Consider the following 17720-nt stretch of genomic DNA (forward strand, 5'->3'; position numbering starts at 1 on the left):
AATGAAAATCAAGTGTGCCTAAACTTGAAAATAAATTCGATCAAAACATTAAGGTGAAAAGATAAATCAAAGCCTCCGTTGATATAATTATTTTAATTCTTTCAAGACTCCATTAAACTTGTCCAGTAATATATCGGCGTGGTGTTCCTGGAAGGTCAGAGAGGGTCTCAACCTGATGGCGTGGTCTCCGCATCCACCGACAATTACACCTGAAATTTCACGTCATTATATCCACCAAACTTCAACAGCGTCAAGTTTCATTACCGTTCTGTTTCAGTTTGAAGATCATCTTATCCCGAAGGTCATGTTCCGTAGTATTGACGGCCAAGAAGGACCCACGGCCCCTGGTGGAGTTCAACAAACCGGGATATTGTTTTTCCAGTTCGAGGAGTCCGGATTTCAGTCTGTCGCCGGTTCTTTGTACTTGTGCCAGTAAATTCTGTTGCTTCACTACGTTCATCACCGCTTCCAAGAGGTAAATCTTGCCTGGGTCGCCAAGCCACGTGTTGAATATCCTGTAGGCCTGCTTTGGTCTATAAAACACGATTCCTAGGAATTAAATGAGTCTTTATATCGCCCTCTATTAACCTCATGTCCAGATTGTGATAAAATCCGCCTGTCAACATCTTCTTGCTGAAAGTCACTATGTCTGGCGGGGACTGTAAATTGAAGTACTGATGGCACCACATTTTCCCGGTTGCTCCTGCTCCAGTTTGTACCTCGTCAATAAGTAAACCGGCGTTGTATTTTTTCGTGATGCTTTGTAATCCCTATAAACGATGTTAACATTACGAGGTTAATATGTATGTATATAAGCAATTACCTGAAAGAATTCTGGTGAAGCCTCATTGTCACCACCCTCGGACTGAATGGGTTCGACCACAATACCAGCAACAGGGGTACCTTTCTGGTTATATTTGTTGATCAAGTCCTCTACCTCGGAGAGGCATTTCTTATCTTCCGCTTGGTTCTCTTTGATGTTCTCCTCCAAGGGATATTTGTATCTTAAAAAAAGGCGTATAATTTGCGATAGACAGTCAAACAACGTTGTACCTGGGGAAGTGGGCGATTGGCCAGTCGAGAGAGGGAACGTCCAGCTTGTGTATAGCTTTGGAGTGGGTGGTGGCTAAGGTTCCCATGGTTCTTCCGTGAAAAGCCCCGTGGAAGGATAGAATGGTAAGATTCGGCGACCCTGGTGGCTTGTTTACCATACACGAGGAGTTTTCTAACTCGCTAATTAAGAGAATATGTATATGGAATAGGGCAACATAGACCAACACACCTAAAATCCACGTTTTCTCCTCTCTGCTTCGCCTGGTAACTAATAAAGAGGGCTTTGTAAGCATTCTCATTGGAACATGATCCGCACATCATGGTCATGACTTGCGGCAATCCTGGTGAGATTGACAGTAACACGCTGCGTAATTTTTCGGGCCAGTCATATCCAGGAAAAACACCGAGAGCTGGTCTGTTGATGAGCGATTTCTACGAACACGTACGTGTTACATTTGGAGATCAGTATGATTTATGTTCCTTACCAGCTTGTGCTCTTCGTTGAATACTTTTAAAAGTTCCGGATGATTGTATCCGATGGGTATGGAGGAGATTTGTGTGAACGCATCGAGCAAGACGTTGCCATCCACGTCGACCAAGTAGCTTCCGATGGATTTGTCATAATCAGCAAATAATTGGACAGCCCCACTTTGCTACAGGTTGTATTTTTATAAAAACAGCACAGTATTTACGGCTAATACGTACATTTATCGAATTTAAATCCGCTAGTAACTCTTTAGATTTCGGACCGGGTATTTCAGAAACGACATTGGGCCCAGAAGGTTCGCCGGGAACCAGAGACGTAACTGTACGAAGATTTACTAAAAATAAAAATAACTTCTTAGGAAAATCGAATCTCTATGATTGCAAGCAGATTTGGCTAATTTGATTTTAAACTAGTACCCATATTATAGAATTATCACTTTTAACGTATCAGTTTAATTAAAAAGTCCCCGGCCTGACATACAGATGGCGCTACTTGAATTAAATCCATATGTTTTTTAGTTAGCCCTAACTCTCAAAAGATGCGTGTATAAATTTGACAGCTGTCGGATCATTAGTTTGTGAATTATGGCATTTTGAGTAAAGCAATTTTTGTTACTGTGAAAAAAATTGATAAAAAGGAATTTTGCGTGTTGATAAAATATTGCTTTTTGAAGTGAAAAAATACAGTTGAAGCAAAAGCTCGGCTTGATGCCGAGTGTCCGGACACTGTCCCAGGAAAATCAACCATCAAGGATTGGTATGCTAAGTTCAGACGTGGTGAAATGGTGTGGACGCCCAAAAGGGGTTATTAGGGACGAAAACATTAAAAAATCCACAAAATGATTTTGAATGACCGTAAATTGAAATTGAATGAAACAACAGACACTCTAAAGATATCAACTGAACGTGTACATCATATCATTTACGAATATTCGGATATGAGAAAGCTCTGTGCAAAGTGGGTGCCGCGCGAGCTCACTTTTGACCAAAAACAACGACGAGTTGATGATTCGGAGCAGTGAAGATGATCAAGCGTAATAAAGCCAAGTTTTTGCGTCGATATGTGACAATGGATGTAACATGGCCCCATCATTTCACTTCGAAGTCCAATCGACAGTCATCCGAGTGGACTGCAGACGATGAGCGGGTTCATCGTGGGAAATAGAATAGAAGTTACAGTCGTCTGCCAAGGTTATGGCGTCTATATTTTAGTATAACTTTGTATAACTTTCATTGACTACCTTGAAAAAGGAAGGATCATCGACAGCGACTATTACATAGCGTTAATGGATCGTTTGAAGGACGAAATCGCCGAAAACGGCCGCATTTGAAGAAAAAGAAAGTGCTGTTTCACCAAGACAATGCACCGTGTCTCAAGTCAGTGAAAACGATGGCAAAAATCCATGAATTAGGCTTCGAATTGCTTCCTCATCCACCGTATTTTCCAGATCTGGCCGCCAGCGACTATTTCCTGTTCTCAGATCTCAAAAGAATGCTCGCTGGGAAGAAATTTTCGTCGAATGAAGAGGTGATCGCCGAAACTGCGGCCTATTTTGACGCAAAGGAAAAATCGTACTACAAAAATGGCATCGAAAAGTTAGAGGGTCGCTATAATCAGTGTATGACCCTTGAAGGGAATTGTGTTGATTAAACAAAACTAATTTTGCCAAAAAAATGTGTTTTACTATGGTGGGCCGGGGACTTTTCAATTGACCTGTTAGGGACGTTTATACCGTATAAATAATAATACAAATAACATTTGCGTTCAAGGACGAGACACTGAACCCAAAAAAAATAAATAGATTTAGATATTCCAAATTCAAACTGGCTTGTTTACAAATTAAAAACTCGCGCAAGGTAATTGAACGAAAATTTGTTCTAATTTTAGAACAGTAGAATTTAGGCCATCGTTTATGGGAACCGAAAAAAATAATAATAAAACCTTCTTGCCTGTTCTCGTAGTATTTCTCAAAAACCTATTTATCCGCAGAGACCACATCTCGAATATATACACAAACGCGAATTGGAAACTAAAAGGTACCGAAGCTGGTTTGGGAGCCGTGAATTTAGCCTGTTCATAGGCGTGCAAAAATAACAACGCTGATGTTAAACGTTATTCTCAGGATCATCATATTTCTCACTTACATAATATTTCTGTTTGTATATATTTATAATTAAAAAACTAACGCAAATACATAGGTACAACCAATCAAAGAGTTCAAATTATTTCCAAAAAAGTTTTATTATTATTTGATTATAAAAAAAATTAATGTAGACGACCCTGGGATACATCTCATGAATAAAGATAACGACTACTTGATTGTTATTAACGTGTGCTTTAACAATTGAGTTGATAAGAATCAATATAGTGTTTAATTATTTTCGATTGTTGAGATAAAGTTAAGTAACTTAGAGCCAAATAGGTACATTATTAGAAGTTCAGGAAAATAAATATGTTTGGGATATATTGGCAAAAATACACACATGTTAAAATTATATAACTGTTTTATCAATTGATAAATAGTGTTAGCCTTGAAAATTTCAAAATTTTACTGGGAAACAAAATGATACTGACGATAAAAACAAAAATAAGTGTAGGTTATCGAGACAAAATATTGCAAATCAAGAGTATTCATTCCATATCTAATTACTTCGAGATTCTGTGGACTCAACATTTAAGGAAGCTATTATGTATCTAATTATTATATTAAGGCACATGTCTATGAGATTAATTGTCAATCAGTTAATTTAGTTAAAAAAGTGCCCTAATAATTGAAATATGCAAGCTTAACGACTTCATTGCATTTATTTATGTAACTAATTTAATGCTAAAATGTAATACAATAACGTTTCCAACACACGTATACTCTGTGGTCTACAAACAAAAAGGATGCCATAACATGATTATTTTGATTTCGAAAATGTTTTGCTTTTGTCTCTAAAATAAATTGTTTTTGCAAAAATAGGAATCTGTAAATAATACGATATTGAAGCCCTTTTTGTTTTATTTTTTTATTCAACATCTAGTCGAAATTGACATGAAAATAATATCCAATAATAATGTTTCTGAACATGAAATAGTTATATTTATGATTAATCTAAAAAAATTAAAACTTAAAATAAAAAAATTAAAACCATTAGATCAAATAAAAAATTACCTTATAAAATCAAAATGCTCTATTTTATTAATAAAGCAATTTGTATTACAAGTTGCTTCATTTAGATTTGTTATTGACATTGACATCTTTCAATTAAAGTTATTTTTACTAGCATCTGATTTGATTGTTTGACGGTTTTACCATTGTGTATTACGTAATGATATTCTTTTAATGTTTTATTAGAATGTTTAGGCACACAGTGTATATTCTGTCGTTATAATGTTACAGTTTATCGAACTCCTTCGATTATTTCATGTATTGATTTGTAATGAATTTAAAATTTTTGTATATTGTATAATCAACAAAAAAACTACTTATATATTTATTATTTAATTTATATGATATATTTAAATGATATTATTTTTGGAAGACAGAGACAATTGACATAAAATATGTTGTAAAGATACATTGGAAGACAAATTATTTTTCACCGGTTACTTTATAACGATAAGTTAAAACTCCTTCAACACCTGTCGAAGTTTATCCAAAAATATGTCGGCATGTGCTTTGGTGAACGTGAGTGAGGTTCGTAGACGAAGGGTTTGAGGATGTGAACCTCCACAGATAACACCTGGGAAATAATAAGAGCATCGTATTTTTTGTTGGAGATTGATTTTAGTGAAATATTCTTACCTTTATTCCTAAGTCTGTTGATAATGTCATCTCTGAGCTCAGGGGTCTTTGCTGTGACAGCCAAGAAGGTTCCTCTACCTCTGGTCGAGTGAATTAATGGAGAGAACTCTTTTTCCAAATTATTTAGGTGGTCCTTCATGTAATCTCCTGTCTCTCTTACCAGTTGTAGTAAATTATCTCGAAGAATAATGTTCAGGATACTTTCAAGCATGATCACTTTGCCGGGATCGCCCATCCATGTGTTAAAGGTTCTGTATGGCTGCCGAGGTCTACAAAGATCGACTTAGTTTACCTGGCGATAGGAAGACCCTCAAAACTTACTTCATATCCTCATTAAAAAAATAACCACCCAGCTGCATTTTCTTACTGAACGTCACTATATCCGGTGGCGATTCCAGATCGAAATATTCATGACACCAAAACTTCCCGGTAGGACCACCACCAGTCTGAACCTCATCCATTATAAAAGCAGCATTGTGCTTCTTACATATCGACTGGAGGTTTCTAAAGAAGTCAGCTGAGGCATGGTTGTCGCCACCTTCTGACTGAATAGGTTCAAGTATAACCTGAAACTGAATTTTGAGCATCTACAACTCGGCGGTACTACGATAACTCACCCCGGCAACAGGAATTCCTTTCTTGGACCACTGTTCCATCAAATCCTCAACCTGTTCAAGACACCTGTTATCTTCGTTTTGGTTATACGACTCGTTCTCTTCCAAAGGATACTTATAAGCAGGAAACGGTGCTGCGGGCCAGTCGAAAGCAGGTATGTCGATTTTCTGGATGTATTTAGACCGAGTGGTGGATAGCGTTCCTAATGTTCTTCCATGAAAGGCGTGCTGGAAAGACATGATCGCCAGATGTGGAGATCCTGCAAAAATGACACTTAGTCTTCGCCGCTCGTGACTAATATAGTGAATATATGCACCTGGGGGTGTGTTGAAGCCGCAAGAGGTTTGTTCTTCAGTGGAAAAATCATCATTTCCTCTAGTTCTCCTCTGGTACGCCATAAAAGCGTGCTTGAACGCATTTTCGTTGGCACAAGCACCACACATCATGGTGTTGAGATGGTGCAAGCCTTTCGGAGCTACCTGTCAATGAAGTTTAACAAAAAAATCAGACGCTGACTCTTAGCGGTACTATAACTTACCAAAGACATTATATTCGACAATTTCTTGGGCCAATCATCTCCAGGAAACACACCAAGAGCAGGCCGATTGATCAGACTTTTCTACAATCACGTATATTAAGAATGTTTGGATAGTTGAGACCAGAGTCAACACCTTACCAAATTATGTTCATTTTCGAAAAGTTTCAACAATTCCGGGTGATTGTAGCCCAAAGGAATCGAGGAGATTTGAGTGAATGTATCAAGAAATACGTTGTCATCAGCATCCACTATATAGTTACCGATTGACTTGTCGTAATTGACAAATATCTGGGTTGAATTTGCTTGCTACGATAGAAATTATCTGTTCATATTTATACTAAGTTTAGAAGTATACAAAATCAAATATTTAAAGCATATTTTCAGACAGTGTTTGAAGTAATCTAGTAGATTCAGAAAAAAAATTACTTCTTTCAAAGTTCAAAGAAGTACGTTACTTCTTTCATAGTAGCGCATATTTTCGGCCCCATCAACACCATGAGGTTTGATTAAGAGACTTTAATTGAATACATCTGGCATAAATAATATATATAACACACTAAAAAAGGCGTTAACTTTTCCTAAACCCAAAAAATTATCATTTAAAATTTAAGGATTCTACCTGAATTTTGTTCAGATCCGCAAGAAGTCGTTTTGTCTTAGGCCCAGGAACTGGGGTCTGTAGAGAGGGTCCCACAGGTTCCCCGGGAAACGATGCGAACGAGGAACATCGTCTCTGATATTCTAAAAAAGCGTTTTCATTGGTACCTATTCGAATTTGTGATGTTCATCGTTTTACCTAAGTTTAATAAAACGTGTTTATATAATTCTGATCTCGTTCTGGTGCATCTCGACCACATCTTGTTAATGCGAACTCGATTTGCGATAGAGGACGTCCTTTTTCATCCCGCTAAAGCCCTCTACGTCGGCTCAAAAGGGTATTGATCCGAAATTATAACCAGCTGAGATTTCGTTCATAGAAAAATTAACTGAGTATTCTATGTATAATTAAATCTATAATCACAATTAAAAATATATATTGGAATATAAAATCATCACATTCAAAATGGAATAAAAACATCTTGTAACTAACAGAGTTGGTAATTTTATAATGATTTTATATTCTTTTGTAACCTAAGTTACAAACAGAAACTTTACTTTACAGAAATAAGGAGAAAGGCGTTTATTAAATATAAAGTAATAACTGTATGTTTAATGATAAAACAGTTAAAAAAAACCAATAAAATTTCAATAAAGATATCAATAAAAATTATTATATTTATTTTTCTCAAATATTATTTAAAAATATATTTAAAAAAGTATTTATAATAGCCTATATTTGTAAAATATAGGCTATTATAAATACTTTTTTAAAAATAGATATCTGTAAATAGGATAATAAAGCTCTTTATTTATTTTATTTCTTTGCCTCATTATAGTCAGAAAGTTATATGAAAGTAATATCCAATAATAATAATCCTAAATACGAAATAGAATGGAAATGAAAATGAAATATGTTTATTATTTATTTAAGTGTTTATTAAGTATTATATAATTGAAAACTATTAATATAAATTGGAAATAAAAATAACTGTCAAACGTACTATTCTAATTACAGATTGAATAATAGGTTGCATAATATAGGGAATATTTTTAGGAAATTCAGTTGTGCAACGAATAATTTAAAAAATTTCAATACGGGCTTTTAAATTAAATTTATTGTCCTGATCCTCTATATCAATTTAATTTTTTTATTGACGTTAACAAAATTATTCTTCATTTATTTGTATCGGATTCAGGTCGATTAATTTTTGCTAGTTTTTCCTCGAAAGTAATATATGTACCACTGTACCCCGCCTTATAGTTTACTTTTAATTCTTTTACCTTTTATTAGAACGTTTTGTATGTTAGTGCGGGAAAGGTTTGAAGTTTCCGGAATTTTATTTGCACGGTGAGTGTTTTGTTGCTAACAATCGTGTTTGTGTTGACTTTGGCAGTTTTCAAACGAAATGATTTCTCTTTTTACGGTTACCGACTCGAGGTTCTGCCCGCAAAGCAACAAAATTCCTCCGAAAAGTGCAAAAAAATCATTGCCCATCGTAAATTTTCGAGGGTATCCGATCATAATCGAGCATCTATTGGAAAATCAACATGCGCAGTTAACGGATGGGTTAAAGGCTGTTCTGTATAGTAAAGAACCCGACATATCGTTGGAAAACCTGTTCCAGATAGTGGATAACTTAAACGACACGGAACATAGGGAACGATTGTTTCAGCTTCTGACCGATGTGATCGAAGGCTATCTGAATAACGAGAAGTTTGCACTTTTAAATAAATCACGCGATGGAGTAGTCTTTTGTCATTTGCTCGCATTGTGGAGATCTTATTCTCAGAAGGTGATTATTATCAAGAACGTGTATATAAAATATGATCGGTGTTGCCAGAACGGGTTGAAATATAATGCCGTCCAAATGGTATGTACGGAGTTATTTAAAAATATTATCATTCTGGAACAGACTCTTAAAAATCGTATTGTTTCCCAACTTTTACTTACTATCAACGAGAGCAGACAAGGAAATGTATTAGATAAAAATGAAATAGATACTATAATCTCGATTCTGCTCCAGATGGATATATACAAAGATGTTTTCGAAAACAGATATTTGCTAGAATCAAAGAACTATTTTTTGGAGCAGAGCGTATTGGTGAAAAGCAAGTCCGTTGAAGAATTTTTGAAACAGACTAATAATTGTATATCCACCGAGGCGCGGAGAGAATATCTACCCGAGGAAAGCAACGAAAAAGTTTTAAAAATCATTTACGAGGAGATGGTGGCTAATAATTTGGACTATATTCTGGACAAGGGTTTTGAATCATTGATGGATTCATCACACACTGACGTCTTGGCTATCCTGTATGACCTATGCAAGAACGTGCCCCATGGCGTCGAAATAATCGCCGATCACTTTCAGAAATACATCCTCCTGAAATGTACTACGATAGTCGTTCGAACCACAGAGAAATCAATGATCCAGGAAATAATCGAGTTCAAAGATAAATTGGAAGCGGTCATCGCGACCAGCTTCGGCGAGAACAGGTTGTTTTCCGAACTGCTGAGGACCGTCTTCACTAAAGTTATCAACACGAAAGGTTGCGAGCCGGCCCAGAACCTGGCCAAGTATCTGGATAGCAAACTGAGATCGAAATATTTAAACGAGAACGCGTTAGAAAATATCCTGAAGAAGGTGATGGTGATTTTCCGCTATATCCAGGAAAAAGACGTGTTCGAGGCGTATTACCGCAAGGACCTGGCCAGGAGGCTGATCTTCGGCAAGTCAACGAGCCAGGACGAAGAGAGGAGCGTCATCTCGAAGCTGAAGGTGGAATGCGGCGAGTATTTCACCGCCAAGATGGAAGGGATGTTTCGGGACGTCAACGTCAGCAGGGATATCAACGCCGACTTCAAACAATACTTGTCTAACGTTCATCCGAACTTAGCGCACTCGGATATATCCGTAATGGTGTTAACGAACAGTTTTTGGACGAGCTCAACCGGAAACCATCAACTAGTCGTCCCTGCGGACCTACTTCGCTATCAGTCAATATTCAGAAAGTACTACTGCTTCACCCACAACGGCAGAAAGCTCGACTGGCAATCGAACCTGGCCCACTGCATCGTCAGAGCCTCCTTCGCCAACACAGTCAAGGAACTGCAAGTATCTTTATTCCAAACCATCGTTCTCCTGCTGTTTAACGATCACAACACGCTCACCACCTCCAGAATCCAAGAACTGACAAAAATAGACCCTTCCGAACTAAAAATAGTCCTCAGGTCACTATCGTGGGGCAAAACCAAGATACTCATCAAGGATTTCGACGAGAACGCCATAGCCCCGACGGATTCCTTCACTTTCAATCGGAATTTCTCGGATAAATTGTTCAGGATCAAGATCAACCAGCTTCAGATGAAGGAGAGCATAGAAGAACAAAAGGTCACCGAAAAAAACATCCTGGTCGATAGACAATTTCAAATGGATGCCGCGATCGTCAGGATTTTGAAGAGAAAGCGAATTATCAGTCATAACGAGTTGGTGGCCGAAGTCTATAACGTTATGAACCTGCCCGTCGCCCCGCAAGATCTAAAGAAAAGAATAGAATTATTAATTGATCGGGAGTACATCAAAAGGGATTCCGATAATACAGCGATGTATACTTATATAGCTTAAAAACATAATTTTTATAAGCTATAAAACTTCAATCATTCGTCTTCCTGAAAACTATAATAAAATAATATACAACCATATTTTTTTACAAGCCAAATAAATATCTGTTAATGCCGTTATTGCCTTTGTAATTAGGGGTTATTTAAATAGCCCGCTCGAAGCTTCAAATGACAGTTGTGTTTTGACATTCCTGACATTTCAGTGTTAGGCCGCAGTTAGGTATAGAGCTATCGTGTTCCTTTAAAAAATTGGATTAATTAGTGTTTAAAGGTGCTGTAGAACATAATCTCAAAACGTGTTTAAAGTTGTTTACTTCAATTCATATTTTTAAAACGTTTCCTTAAACGTTGCGATGGCTAAACAAGTAAGAGGGTAAGTAGCAGAATCATAGATATTTTTGTTTTTTTGTATAATTTCTATCATATATTAATTACTGAATATATAAACTTTGATTTTTAAAAGTAATTTTTTAAAATCTGTATTAAATTCGATATACTTACAGCAGTTCATATTATGATAAATATGTACAACTGAATATAGGTCCCTTCTGTTATAATTATCGTCAATTTTGCTAAAATTTACTTCTTTTGTATGCTATATTTATATGATTTTTTTTTATTTTAGGAACAGAAATTTTAAATTGAAATCTCAAAAAGTTCGTGGTAATAAACCTGTTATCCTTTCCACTAAATCAAAGACTCTAATGAAGAAACGTCCTGTAAAAGCAATAGGGGGTAGTGTACAGGATGCTCGCCAGAAAATTTTACAAAAAAAGAGAAAAACTGTGGTCGATGCCCGCGACGTTCTAGCCAAAATTGCCAAGACTCAGGATGCTCGAAGCAAATTGGATAAACTTCGTAATGGCAGTGTGAGAGATCGAATTGCACCTAAGGCAATACCCTCAAATCCTAAAGTTAAGGTGATTGGCAGTAATATTTTACAAAAAACCGATAGGAACGGCAAAATCAGTTTGGTAACCAACAAATCGCGTAATCCTTCTAACATGAATTTGGCCATACAAAAACAGCTGGGACTGATTCAGGCATCCAGACCACAAATGAAACGCTCACCACCTAAGAAAGCTATTGTTAAACCCTCTGTGCCAATACGTAAAACAATTGTAAACGATATGGATTATGCCATGCCATCAGTTGAACCTGCACAGCAATACAATTCCCCATTGTACAAATGGGTTAAACCAGATTTAAGACCAGCATCACATATCATAGGGTCACTGGAACCCACAAGGCAAGCTATGAGAGACGTTATGAGGGAAGAATTGCTGTTGGCCAGAAATACTTGGCCTAATTTTATCACACCAAAGTAATTAGACCTATGATATTTTTAGGTCGTGTCGATAAATTTAATTTTGTCATTTTTCAGACCAACGCGTCTCCAACCAAGTGGTTATGTAGATTTAGATGCCGTGGAAGAGGATGAAGAAATGCCGTACAGTCATGCCTCTGCTAGTAGGATAACTCTACAGGGTTCCACGAGAATTTCAAACGTACATTCGAGGTTAGACAGTGTTCCAAATGAACCTAGGTCCCACGGTATTTTGTCACAAACTAAAACCAAGGTGGTGGTTCCGGCTGGTCATAGAATAGTCGTATCGAATTTACAACCATCAGTAACCGAAGATGATATCAAAGTAAGTTCTCGTTTTATTTATTAATGAAGTGATTGCGCTCATGTACTTCGTCAGGAGTTATTCGAGGATATTGGGCAGCTTCTTTCGGCAAAATTGGTACGACCCGGTGTAGCTGAAGTGATCTATAAGAATTTGAAAGATGCCCAAAAAGCTGTGGATACTTATCACAATAGGCAGTTAGACGGGCAGCCCATGAAATGTTTATTGGTAAATAAAAGGCCCTTGAATCAACCCACAGGAGCACCTTTAACAAAAAACGAAGGGTGAGTTATCTCTTTGTTCAAAAAATGTCCCGTGTACTAACCTGTGTGTTTTTTTATGAACAGAATTATGGGAAGGAGGCCGACCTCGTTAGATTCCTCAAACAAGCTGATTCCAGATATAAGTACCATTCATAAAGTGCTGTTCCAAAGGAAGTAGAGTTAGGTAATAGTTTTCTCGACATGAATCCTTTATTTTGTGTTTTATTTTGTATCAGTTGATATTTCTACCTTAAATAATAACAGTTAAGGTTATGTTTTGTGGTATTTAAATTTTGAAACAATGTTTTTATAGTGTTAATAATAAAGGTTACTATATGCGTGCAATTTTTGTTTTGTTTTTTATTTTGCGAGCGTTCACTTATCTAGTCAGGCATTTTTAAGGCCTTAGAATAGAAATATATCTTAATAGCTATACAGAGTCTGTTAAAAAAGTTCATATATAATGAATATATTATCGTTTTTTTAATTGACGTTTTAAGCGACAATCAGTTATTTAGTCATGCCTATCCAGGATTATTCATTTTTTCCCACCTAGTTACTAGTCTATAGGCTCGATAACGTTATTGCCGGTGAATGCTTTGTTGCTCACAATCATGTTTGTGTTGACTGGCAACTTTCAATCAAAATAATTTCTCTGTTAAAAAAATATGAAGAAAGTATTTCCCATAGTAAACTTTCGAGGGTGCGTTTGAAAACAACTTGAGCAATTAACAGTTGGTTTAAGAGCTGTTTTGTACAATGAACAATACGATATCTCGTTGGAAAAACTATTTCAGATTGTCGATAATTCAAACGATACGGAATACGAGGAGAGGTCGCTTGAGTTCTGGCTGATGTGATTGATAATTAGCAGATCGAGATTTAAACAAATCGTGTGCGTGACGGAGTGTTTTGCCATTTGTTCGCATTTTACAGGTCCTATTGTCGGTAGGTGATTATTATCGAAAACGTGTACATATGATAGTGTCGCTAGAACAGGTTGAAATATAATGCTGTTCAAATGGTATGTACGGTTTTTTTTTAAATACTATAGTACTGAAAATCGGATTGTAGCCCAATTTTACCGACGCCAAGGAAATGCAGTAGATAATATAGCCTCGGATCTACTGAAGATGGATATAAAAAAGATGTTGAAAACAGATATTTGTTAGAATCAAAGAACGATTTTTATGCGTATGTATTATTGAAGTACGTTGACGCATTTTTTTAGCAAACCAATCAATATGTATGGGGAAGGCAACGAAACCGTTCTAATAAATATTTACAGGGAAATGGTGGCTAACAACTTGGACTATATTCTCGATAAGGGTTTGAATCGTTTACGGATTAATCAGGGACTGACGTCTTTACTATTCTGTTTGGCCTATGCAAAAACGTGCATAACAGCGTTGAAATAATCGGTGATCATTTTCAAAAATGCTTTCTCCCGTAATACCCGTGCCGTGCACTACTAGAGTCGTTCGAATCACCGACAAATGAATGATCCAGGACGAATTATAGAAATGACGTGTTCGAGGCGAATTACTCAAGGACGTGGCTACAAGACTGATTTTCGGTAAGTCCACGAGGATGAAGAGAGGTGTGTAGAAGAAAGAGGAGGTTTCTGGGAACTAGGAGTTTCAAAAGTGGTAAAGTTGAAGCAATTTCTTCGAGATGAATCCTGCATTTTGTGTTTTATTTTATATCGTTTGATATTTCTACCTTAAATAATTACAGTTGAGGTTTTGATTTGTTGTACACACACGTGTATGATTTTGTAATTTTTTTGATTTGTTTAAAACAACATATTATTTAATTTAAATGCTGATAACTCATAAATATCCATACATTTGAAACATAAAATATTGAGAATTCCTCTGTATTTTTTGAATTGAACCGAGAACGTATTTATATATATTAATTTATTTATTTTACCTTCACTATTTATAACGACTTCGCCATTTACTAATAAGAACATTCACCATAATGTGTTGTATAAAATAATATATTATAAATAATTTGTTTCTTACTTGATTTACATCAGAAATATTTATCTATTTATTATTCTTAATTATGGCTCTTTTCCCTCAAATGTTCAATGGGCCCAATTTTTAAACAAATATTAATTTCTACATATTGTATGAATAGGGGTCAAGGGAGGAAAAGTAAAAAACAACTATCCACAATTGTAAAATAATTTAATCACAAACATTTCTTATCATAATGGTAAAAACACCGACATTTACATCCAATTCCTACACGTTCTACTTAAACGAAAGGGAATGTGTCTGCTGTAAAAAGCAATTTATTTATCGAACTTACAATCTAAGATTAAGTAATGTTAAATTTCGAATGAAATGAAATCTTGCACTTGAAGTACGTCCGCTTATTCGCACAACACTGTGGTTCCTTCTATATTTCTCTTCGTATCTAGAATCCTATATTGTACTATCATGTTAAAATATAAACGGATATAATAGCGGGATAATTTCAAGTACATTGTCAAATTTTGGTGGTTTCTTTAACATTGAACAAAAAAAAAAAACAATGTGCATATTGCACCATTTCTGGGCTGGTTTAAAAACAAGCGAAATCAACGTCTGATCTGATTTGTGATTAAATATCTAAAAAAAAGAGGAATTGGCACATTTATCAGTTTGAGAGTAACTGTTTTTTTTTCAAAAACGAAATATCGACATACAATATGACAAAAATGAGCTTAACAACATACGCCAGAAGATAAAATTAATATGTACATTTCAACTGAATATCAGACTTACGGAGTAATTACATCCAATGGGAAGAGGGGGTGTGAATTTGGCAGACTTATGGCACTTATTGGTAACGCATTTCAAGGAAAGAGTTTTAATACTTTAGCAGCGATCGATAGATCGCGGGATATCGTCGGCCTTTTTCGGCTTGTGCGGTTGAAAATTTACATGATTCCAATCAATATTGTCTGGCGAGACGTCGGAACGATTAACATCTCTATTGAGCAAACAGTCTCTCCTTGAGATGATGCTACCAACCCAGATACCATTTGTCAAGTCCCTCGGTTTACTTCCTCCTCTGCCTATATAATTCTCTCTTTTTATTGTCCGCGTTCCTGAGTACCTCCGCGTAAGACATGTCCAGTTTCTTGAGTTTGTTAAGATCCTGCGAGGCCAGGCTCGGCTTGAATTCCAAGTATCCCTTCCCGCTGCCCTGACTGGGAGTGGGCGAGGGGCAAGCGAGGCTCCTGTTAGTCGCCCAGAACTGTAGGGTGTTTCCGTTCCAAGCGTTCTCGTCCGTGGACGCGGCCTGCCTGCTGTCCCGCCGCCTCCTACCCGAGTTAGGCCTGCTGGAGTACGTGATCTTAGGACTACCGATGATGTGGGTCACGGGCGAGTCGGATCGCTCGACGTACTTGTTCTTGCGTCTCGAGGACGACCGCTTCTTCACCTCCACCGAGAGATATTCCAGAGGCTGGCGCGTCAGTGGCCTTAGCACGCACTCCTGTTTCGTGGGGACCGTTGAGTCTGTCGCCTCCCTCTCGGGAATAGGCTGGTTCTGGGCCTGGATGATGTTTTCGACGATGGCGGTCGGCGGTTCGTTCTGCGTGGACAGCTCCGACATGGTGGAGGACATGACGCTCTGGGTGTCGTCGTCGATGAACTCTGGCATCTGTTGTTCGTGCGGTGGACTGGCGGGGGGCACCACCGTCGTCTTCGAGTTGTCATCGAGCAAGGGCAGATCCTCACCGTCCGCCTTGTTCTCGGCGGCCTTCTTCAGCACCCTAAAGATCTCCTTAAACAGGTCGCGGTACTCGGGCCTGTCTCGGAACCGGGAGTCCAGCGGGCTGGCGTCGTCGTAGATGCTGAACTTGCAATCCTCGCCATCGGCGATGGTGCACAGGAAGGAGCCGACGCGGCCCTCCGTCTGGGTTTCCTTGTTGCTGGTCTCGTCCGCGAACCCAGACGAGCTGGTCTCGGCCTCGGAGAAGTCCGTCGGCGTGGAGAACGCCTTGCGGGGTTGTTTCCGCTTGCCGGCCGCCCGCAGGCTGCCGTCGTGTCCGCTCTCCTCGTCCGTGTCCTTGGTCACGCTCGGGGCGAAATCGCCCGACAGCTGCAGCTCCTCCTCGTTCTTCGAGGTCCTGGCCGGGTTCCGGTGAACCTCGACCAGGGCCTCGTACTTCTCCACAAGCAGTTTGTAAGGGTTGGCAGACGACTGGACCGGTAATGGCGACGACTGATCGTTGACGTGATCCTACAAAAGACAAACGGGACAAACTCATTATATGTTATCAAACAAGCTTATATCGAAACAATTTTCATAACTCTATCTGTAAGCGACCACATCCACAAGCAAAATTAGTTAGGAAAGTCGGGAATAGGAGACGGTGCCGCTGCGATTGAGTTGGCATAATCGACACACACAGACCCAACCACGTACCAACCCAACCGGTGAAAATCGTGCGGACAGTACGTACCTTGGATCTTAATCTGACTGAGACACCATGGAATGAGTAATGAGTAAATAAAAACGAACTAGATTTTCAATAGACGATTTATTAAACAACGTATAAAGTTATATAAAAGCTTATCTATGTACAAAAAAAAACGTACGACTTAAACTCGAAACTAAAAACTAATTTGTATAACAAAAAATCACAGATGAAGTCTAGAGGATAAGTCTCATGATATATTTGCTAATTTTATCGAGAAACCTCGCCATCAAACAACGTTTTAACATGGAATAACATTGACCACACCCAGCTGCAGATTAAAATTAGCAAATATAGGGCAACACGCCATTACCAGAGGTTCCAACGAAGAAAGCTCGATTAAATCGTATAAGGCACCATTAGTGGAAGAGTGTCTTGACTTATGCTAGTATTTTACCAGAAAATTTGTGCATATTGTGTCGTTTAACAAGTTAGATAAAACGCCAATATTTTGGTGAATGCGCTGGAAAAGTTTAAGTAATGTTACTTAGTTTCAAAAAACATTCTAAAACTAATAATTATATTTATAACATAAGGTTCATTGAATATATCATAGAACACCATATACATTTTTAAAAGAAATATGTGCTTAATCCATAAAACTTACAATAGTGATTAGATCAGTAGAAGATAAAGTACTA

At 37.6% G+C, this 17720-nt stretch overlaps 5 protein-coding genes across 8 annotated transcripts in view; 2 read left to right on the plus strand and 3 right to left on the minus strand.

The window, feature by feature from the left end:
* Positions 1 to 78: 78 nt before the first annotated feature.
* Positions 79 to 3640, minus strand: LOC143199342 (4-aminobutyrate aminotransferase, mitochondrial). Its single transcript, XM_076409096.1, has 9 exons — positions 3490 to 3640; positions 1759 to 1874; positions 1539 to 1706; positions 1283 to 1485; positions 1054 to 1233; positions 824 to 1004; positions 589 to 770; positions 265 to 533; positions 79 to 209 (listed from the first exon to the last, which is right to left on the minus strand). The coding sequence occupies exons 1-9, from the start codon at positions 3536 to 3538 to the stop codon at positions 88 to 90; spliced, it is 1470 nt and encodes a 489-aa protein (XP_076265211.1). The 5' UTR covers positions 3539 to 3640; the 3' UTR covers positions 79 to 87.
* Positions 3641 to 5039: 1399 nt separating this feature from the next.
* On the minus strand, positions 5040 to 7427 carry LOC143199344 (4-aminobutyrate aminotransferase, mitochondrial). Its single transcript, XM_076409100.1, has 9 exons — positions 7280 to 7427; positions 7103 to 7224; positions 6622 to 6789; positions 6484 to 6564; positions 6262 to 6424; positions 5948 to 6204; positions 5652 to 5896; positions 5331 to 5599; positions 5040 to 5268 (listed from the first exon to the last, which is right to left on the minus strand). Exons 1-9 carry the CDS (start codon positions 7338 to 7340, stop codon positions 5150 to 5152), a joined length of 1485 nt encoding a protein of 494 aa, XP_076265215.1. The 5' UTR covers positions 7341 to 7427; the 3' UTR covers positions 5040 to 5149.
* A 1062-nt stretch (positions 7428 to 8489) lies between these two features.
* Positions 8490 to 10706, plus strand: LOC143199912 (cullin-4B). Its single transcript, XM_083059057.1, has one exon. The coding sequence runs from the start codon at positions 8490 to 8492 to the stop codon at positions 10704 to 10706; it is 2217 nt and encodes a 738-aa protein (XP_082915183.1).
* A 192-nt stretch (positions 10707 to 10898) lies between these two features.
* LOC143199345 (uncharacterized) lies at positions 10899 to 12941 on the plus strand. Its single transcript, XM_076409101.1, has 5 exons — positions 10899 to 11075; positions 11328 to 12026; positions 12087 to 12354; positions 12409 to 12617; positions 12681 to 12941. The coding sequence occupies exons 1-5, from the start codon at positions 11056 to 11058 to the stop codon at positions 12772 to 12774; spliced, it is 1290 nt and encodes a 429-aa protein (XP_076265216.1). The 5' UTR covers positions 10899 to 11055; the 3' UTR covers positions 12775 to 12941.
* A 1836-nt stretch (positions 12942 to 14777) lies between these two features.
* Positions 14778 to 17720, minus strand: part of centrocortin (cerebellar degeneration-related protein 2-like) — a 178501-nt gene continuing 175558 nt past the window's right edge. For all 4 annotated transcript variants that reach the window (XM_076409104.1, XM_076409103.1, XM_076409105.1 and 1 more), the window contains one exon: positions 14778 to 16841. In XM_076409104.1, the coding sequence (XP_076265219.1) occupies positions 15654 to 16841 (1188 nt within the window). In that variant the 3' untranslated portion in view covers positions 14778 to 15653. The remainder of the gene's footprint in view (positions 16842 to 17720) is intronic.

The sequence above is a fragment of the Rhynchophorus ferrugineus genome, unplaced genomic scaffold (assembly GCF_030347505.1).
Source record: "Rhynchophorus ferrugineus isolate W39M unplaced genomic scaffold, kcgeb_rfMv2 rfM7, whole genome shotgun sequence".
Lineage (NCBI taxonomy): Eukaryota > Metazoa > Arthropoda > Insecta > Coleoptera > Curculionidae > Rhynchophorus > Rhynchophorus ferrugineus.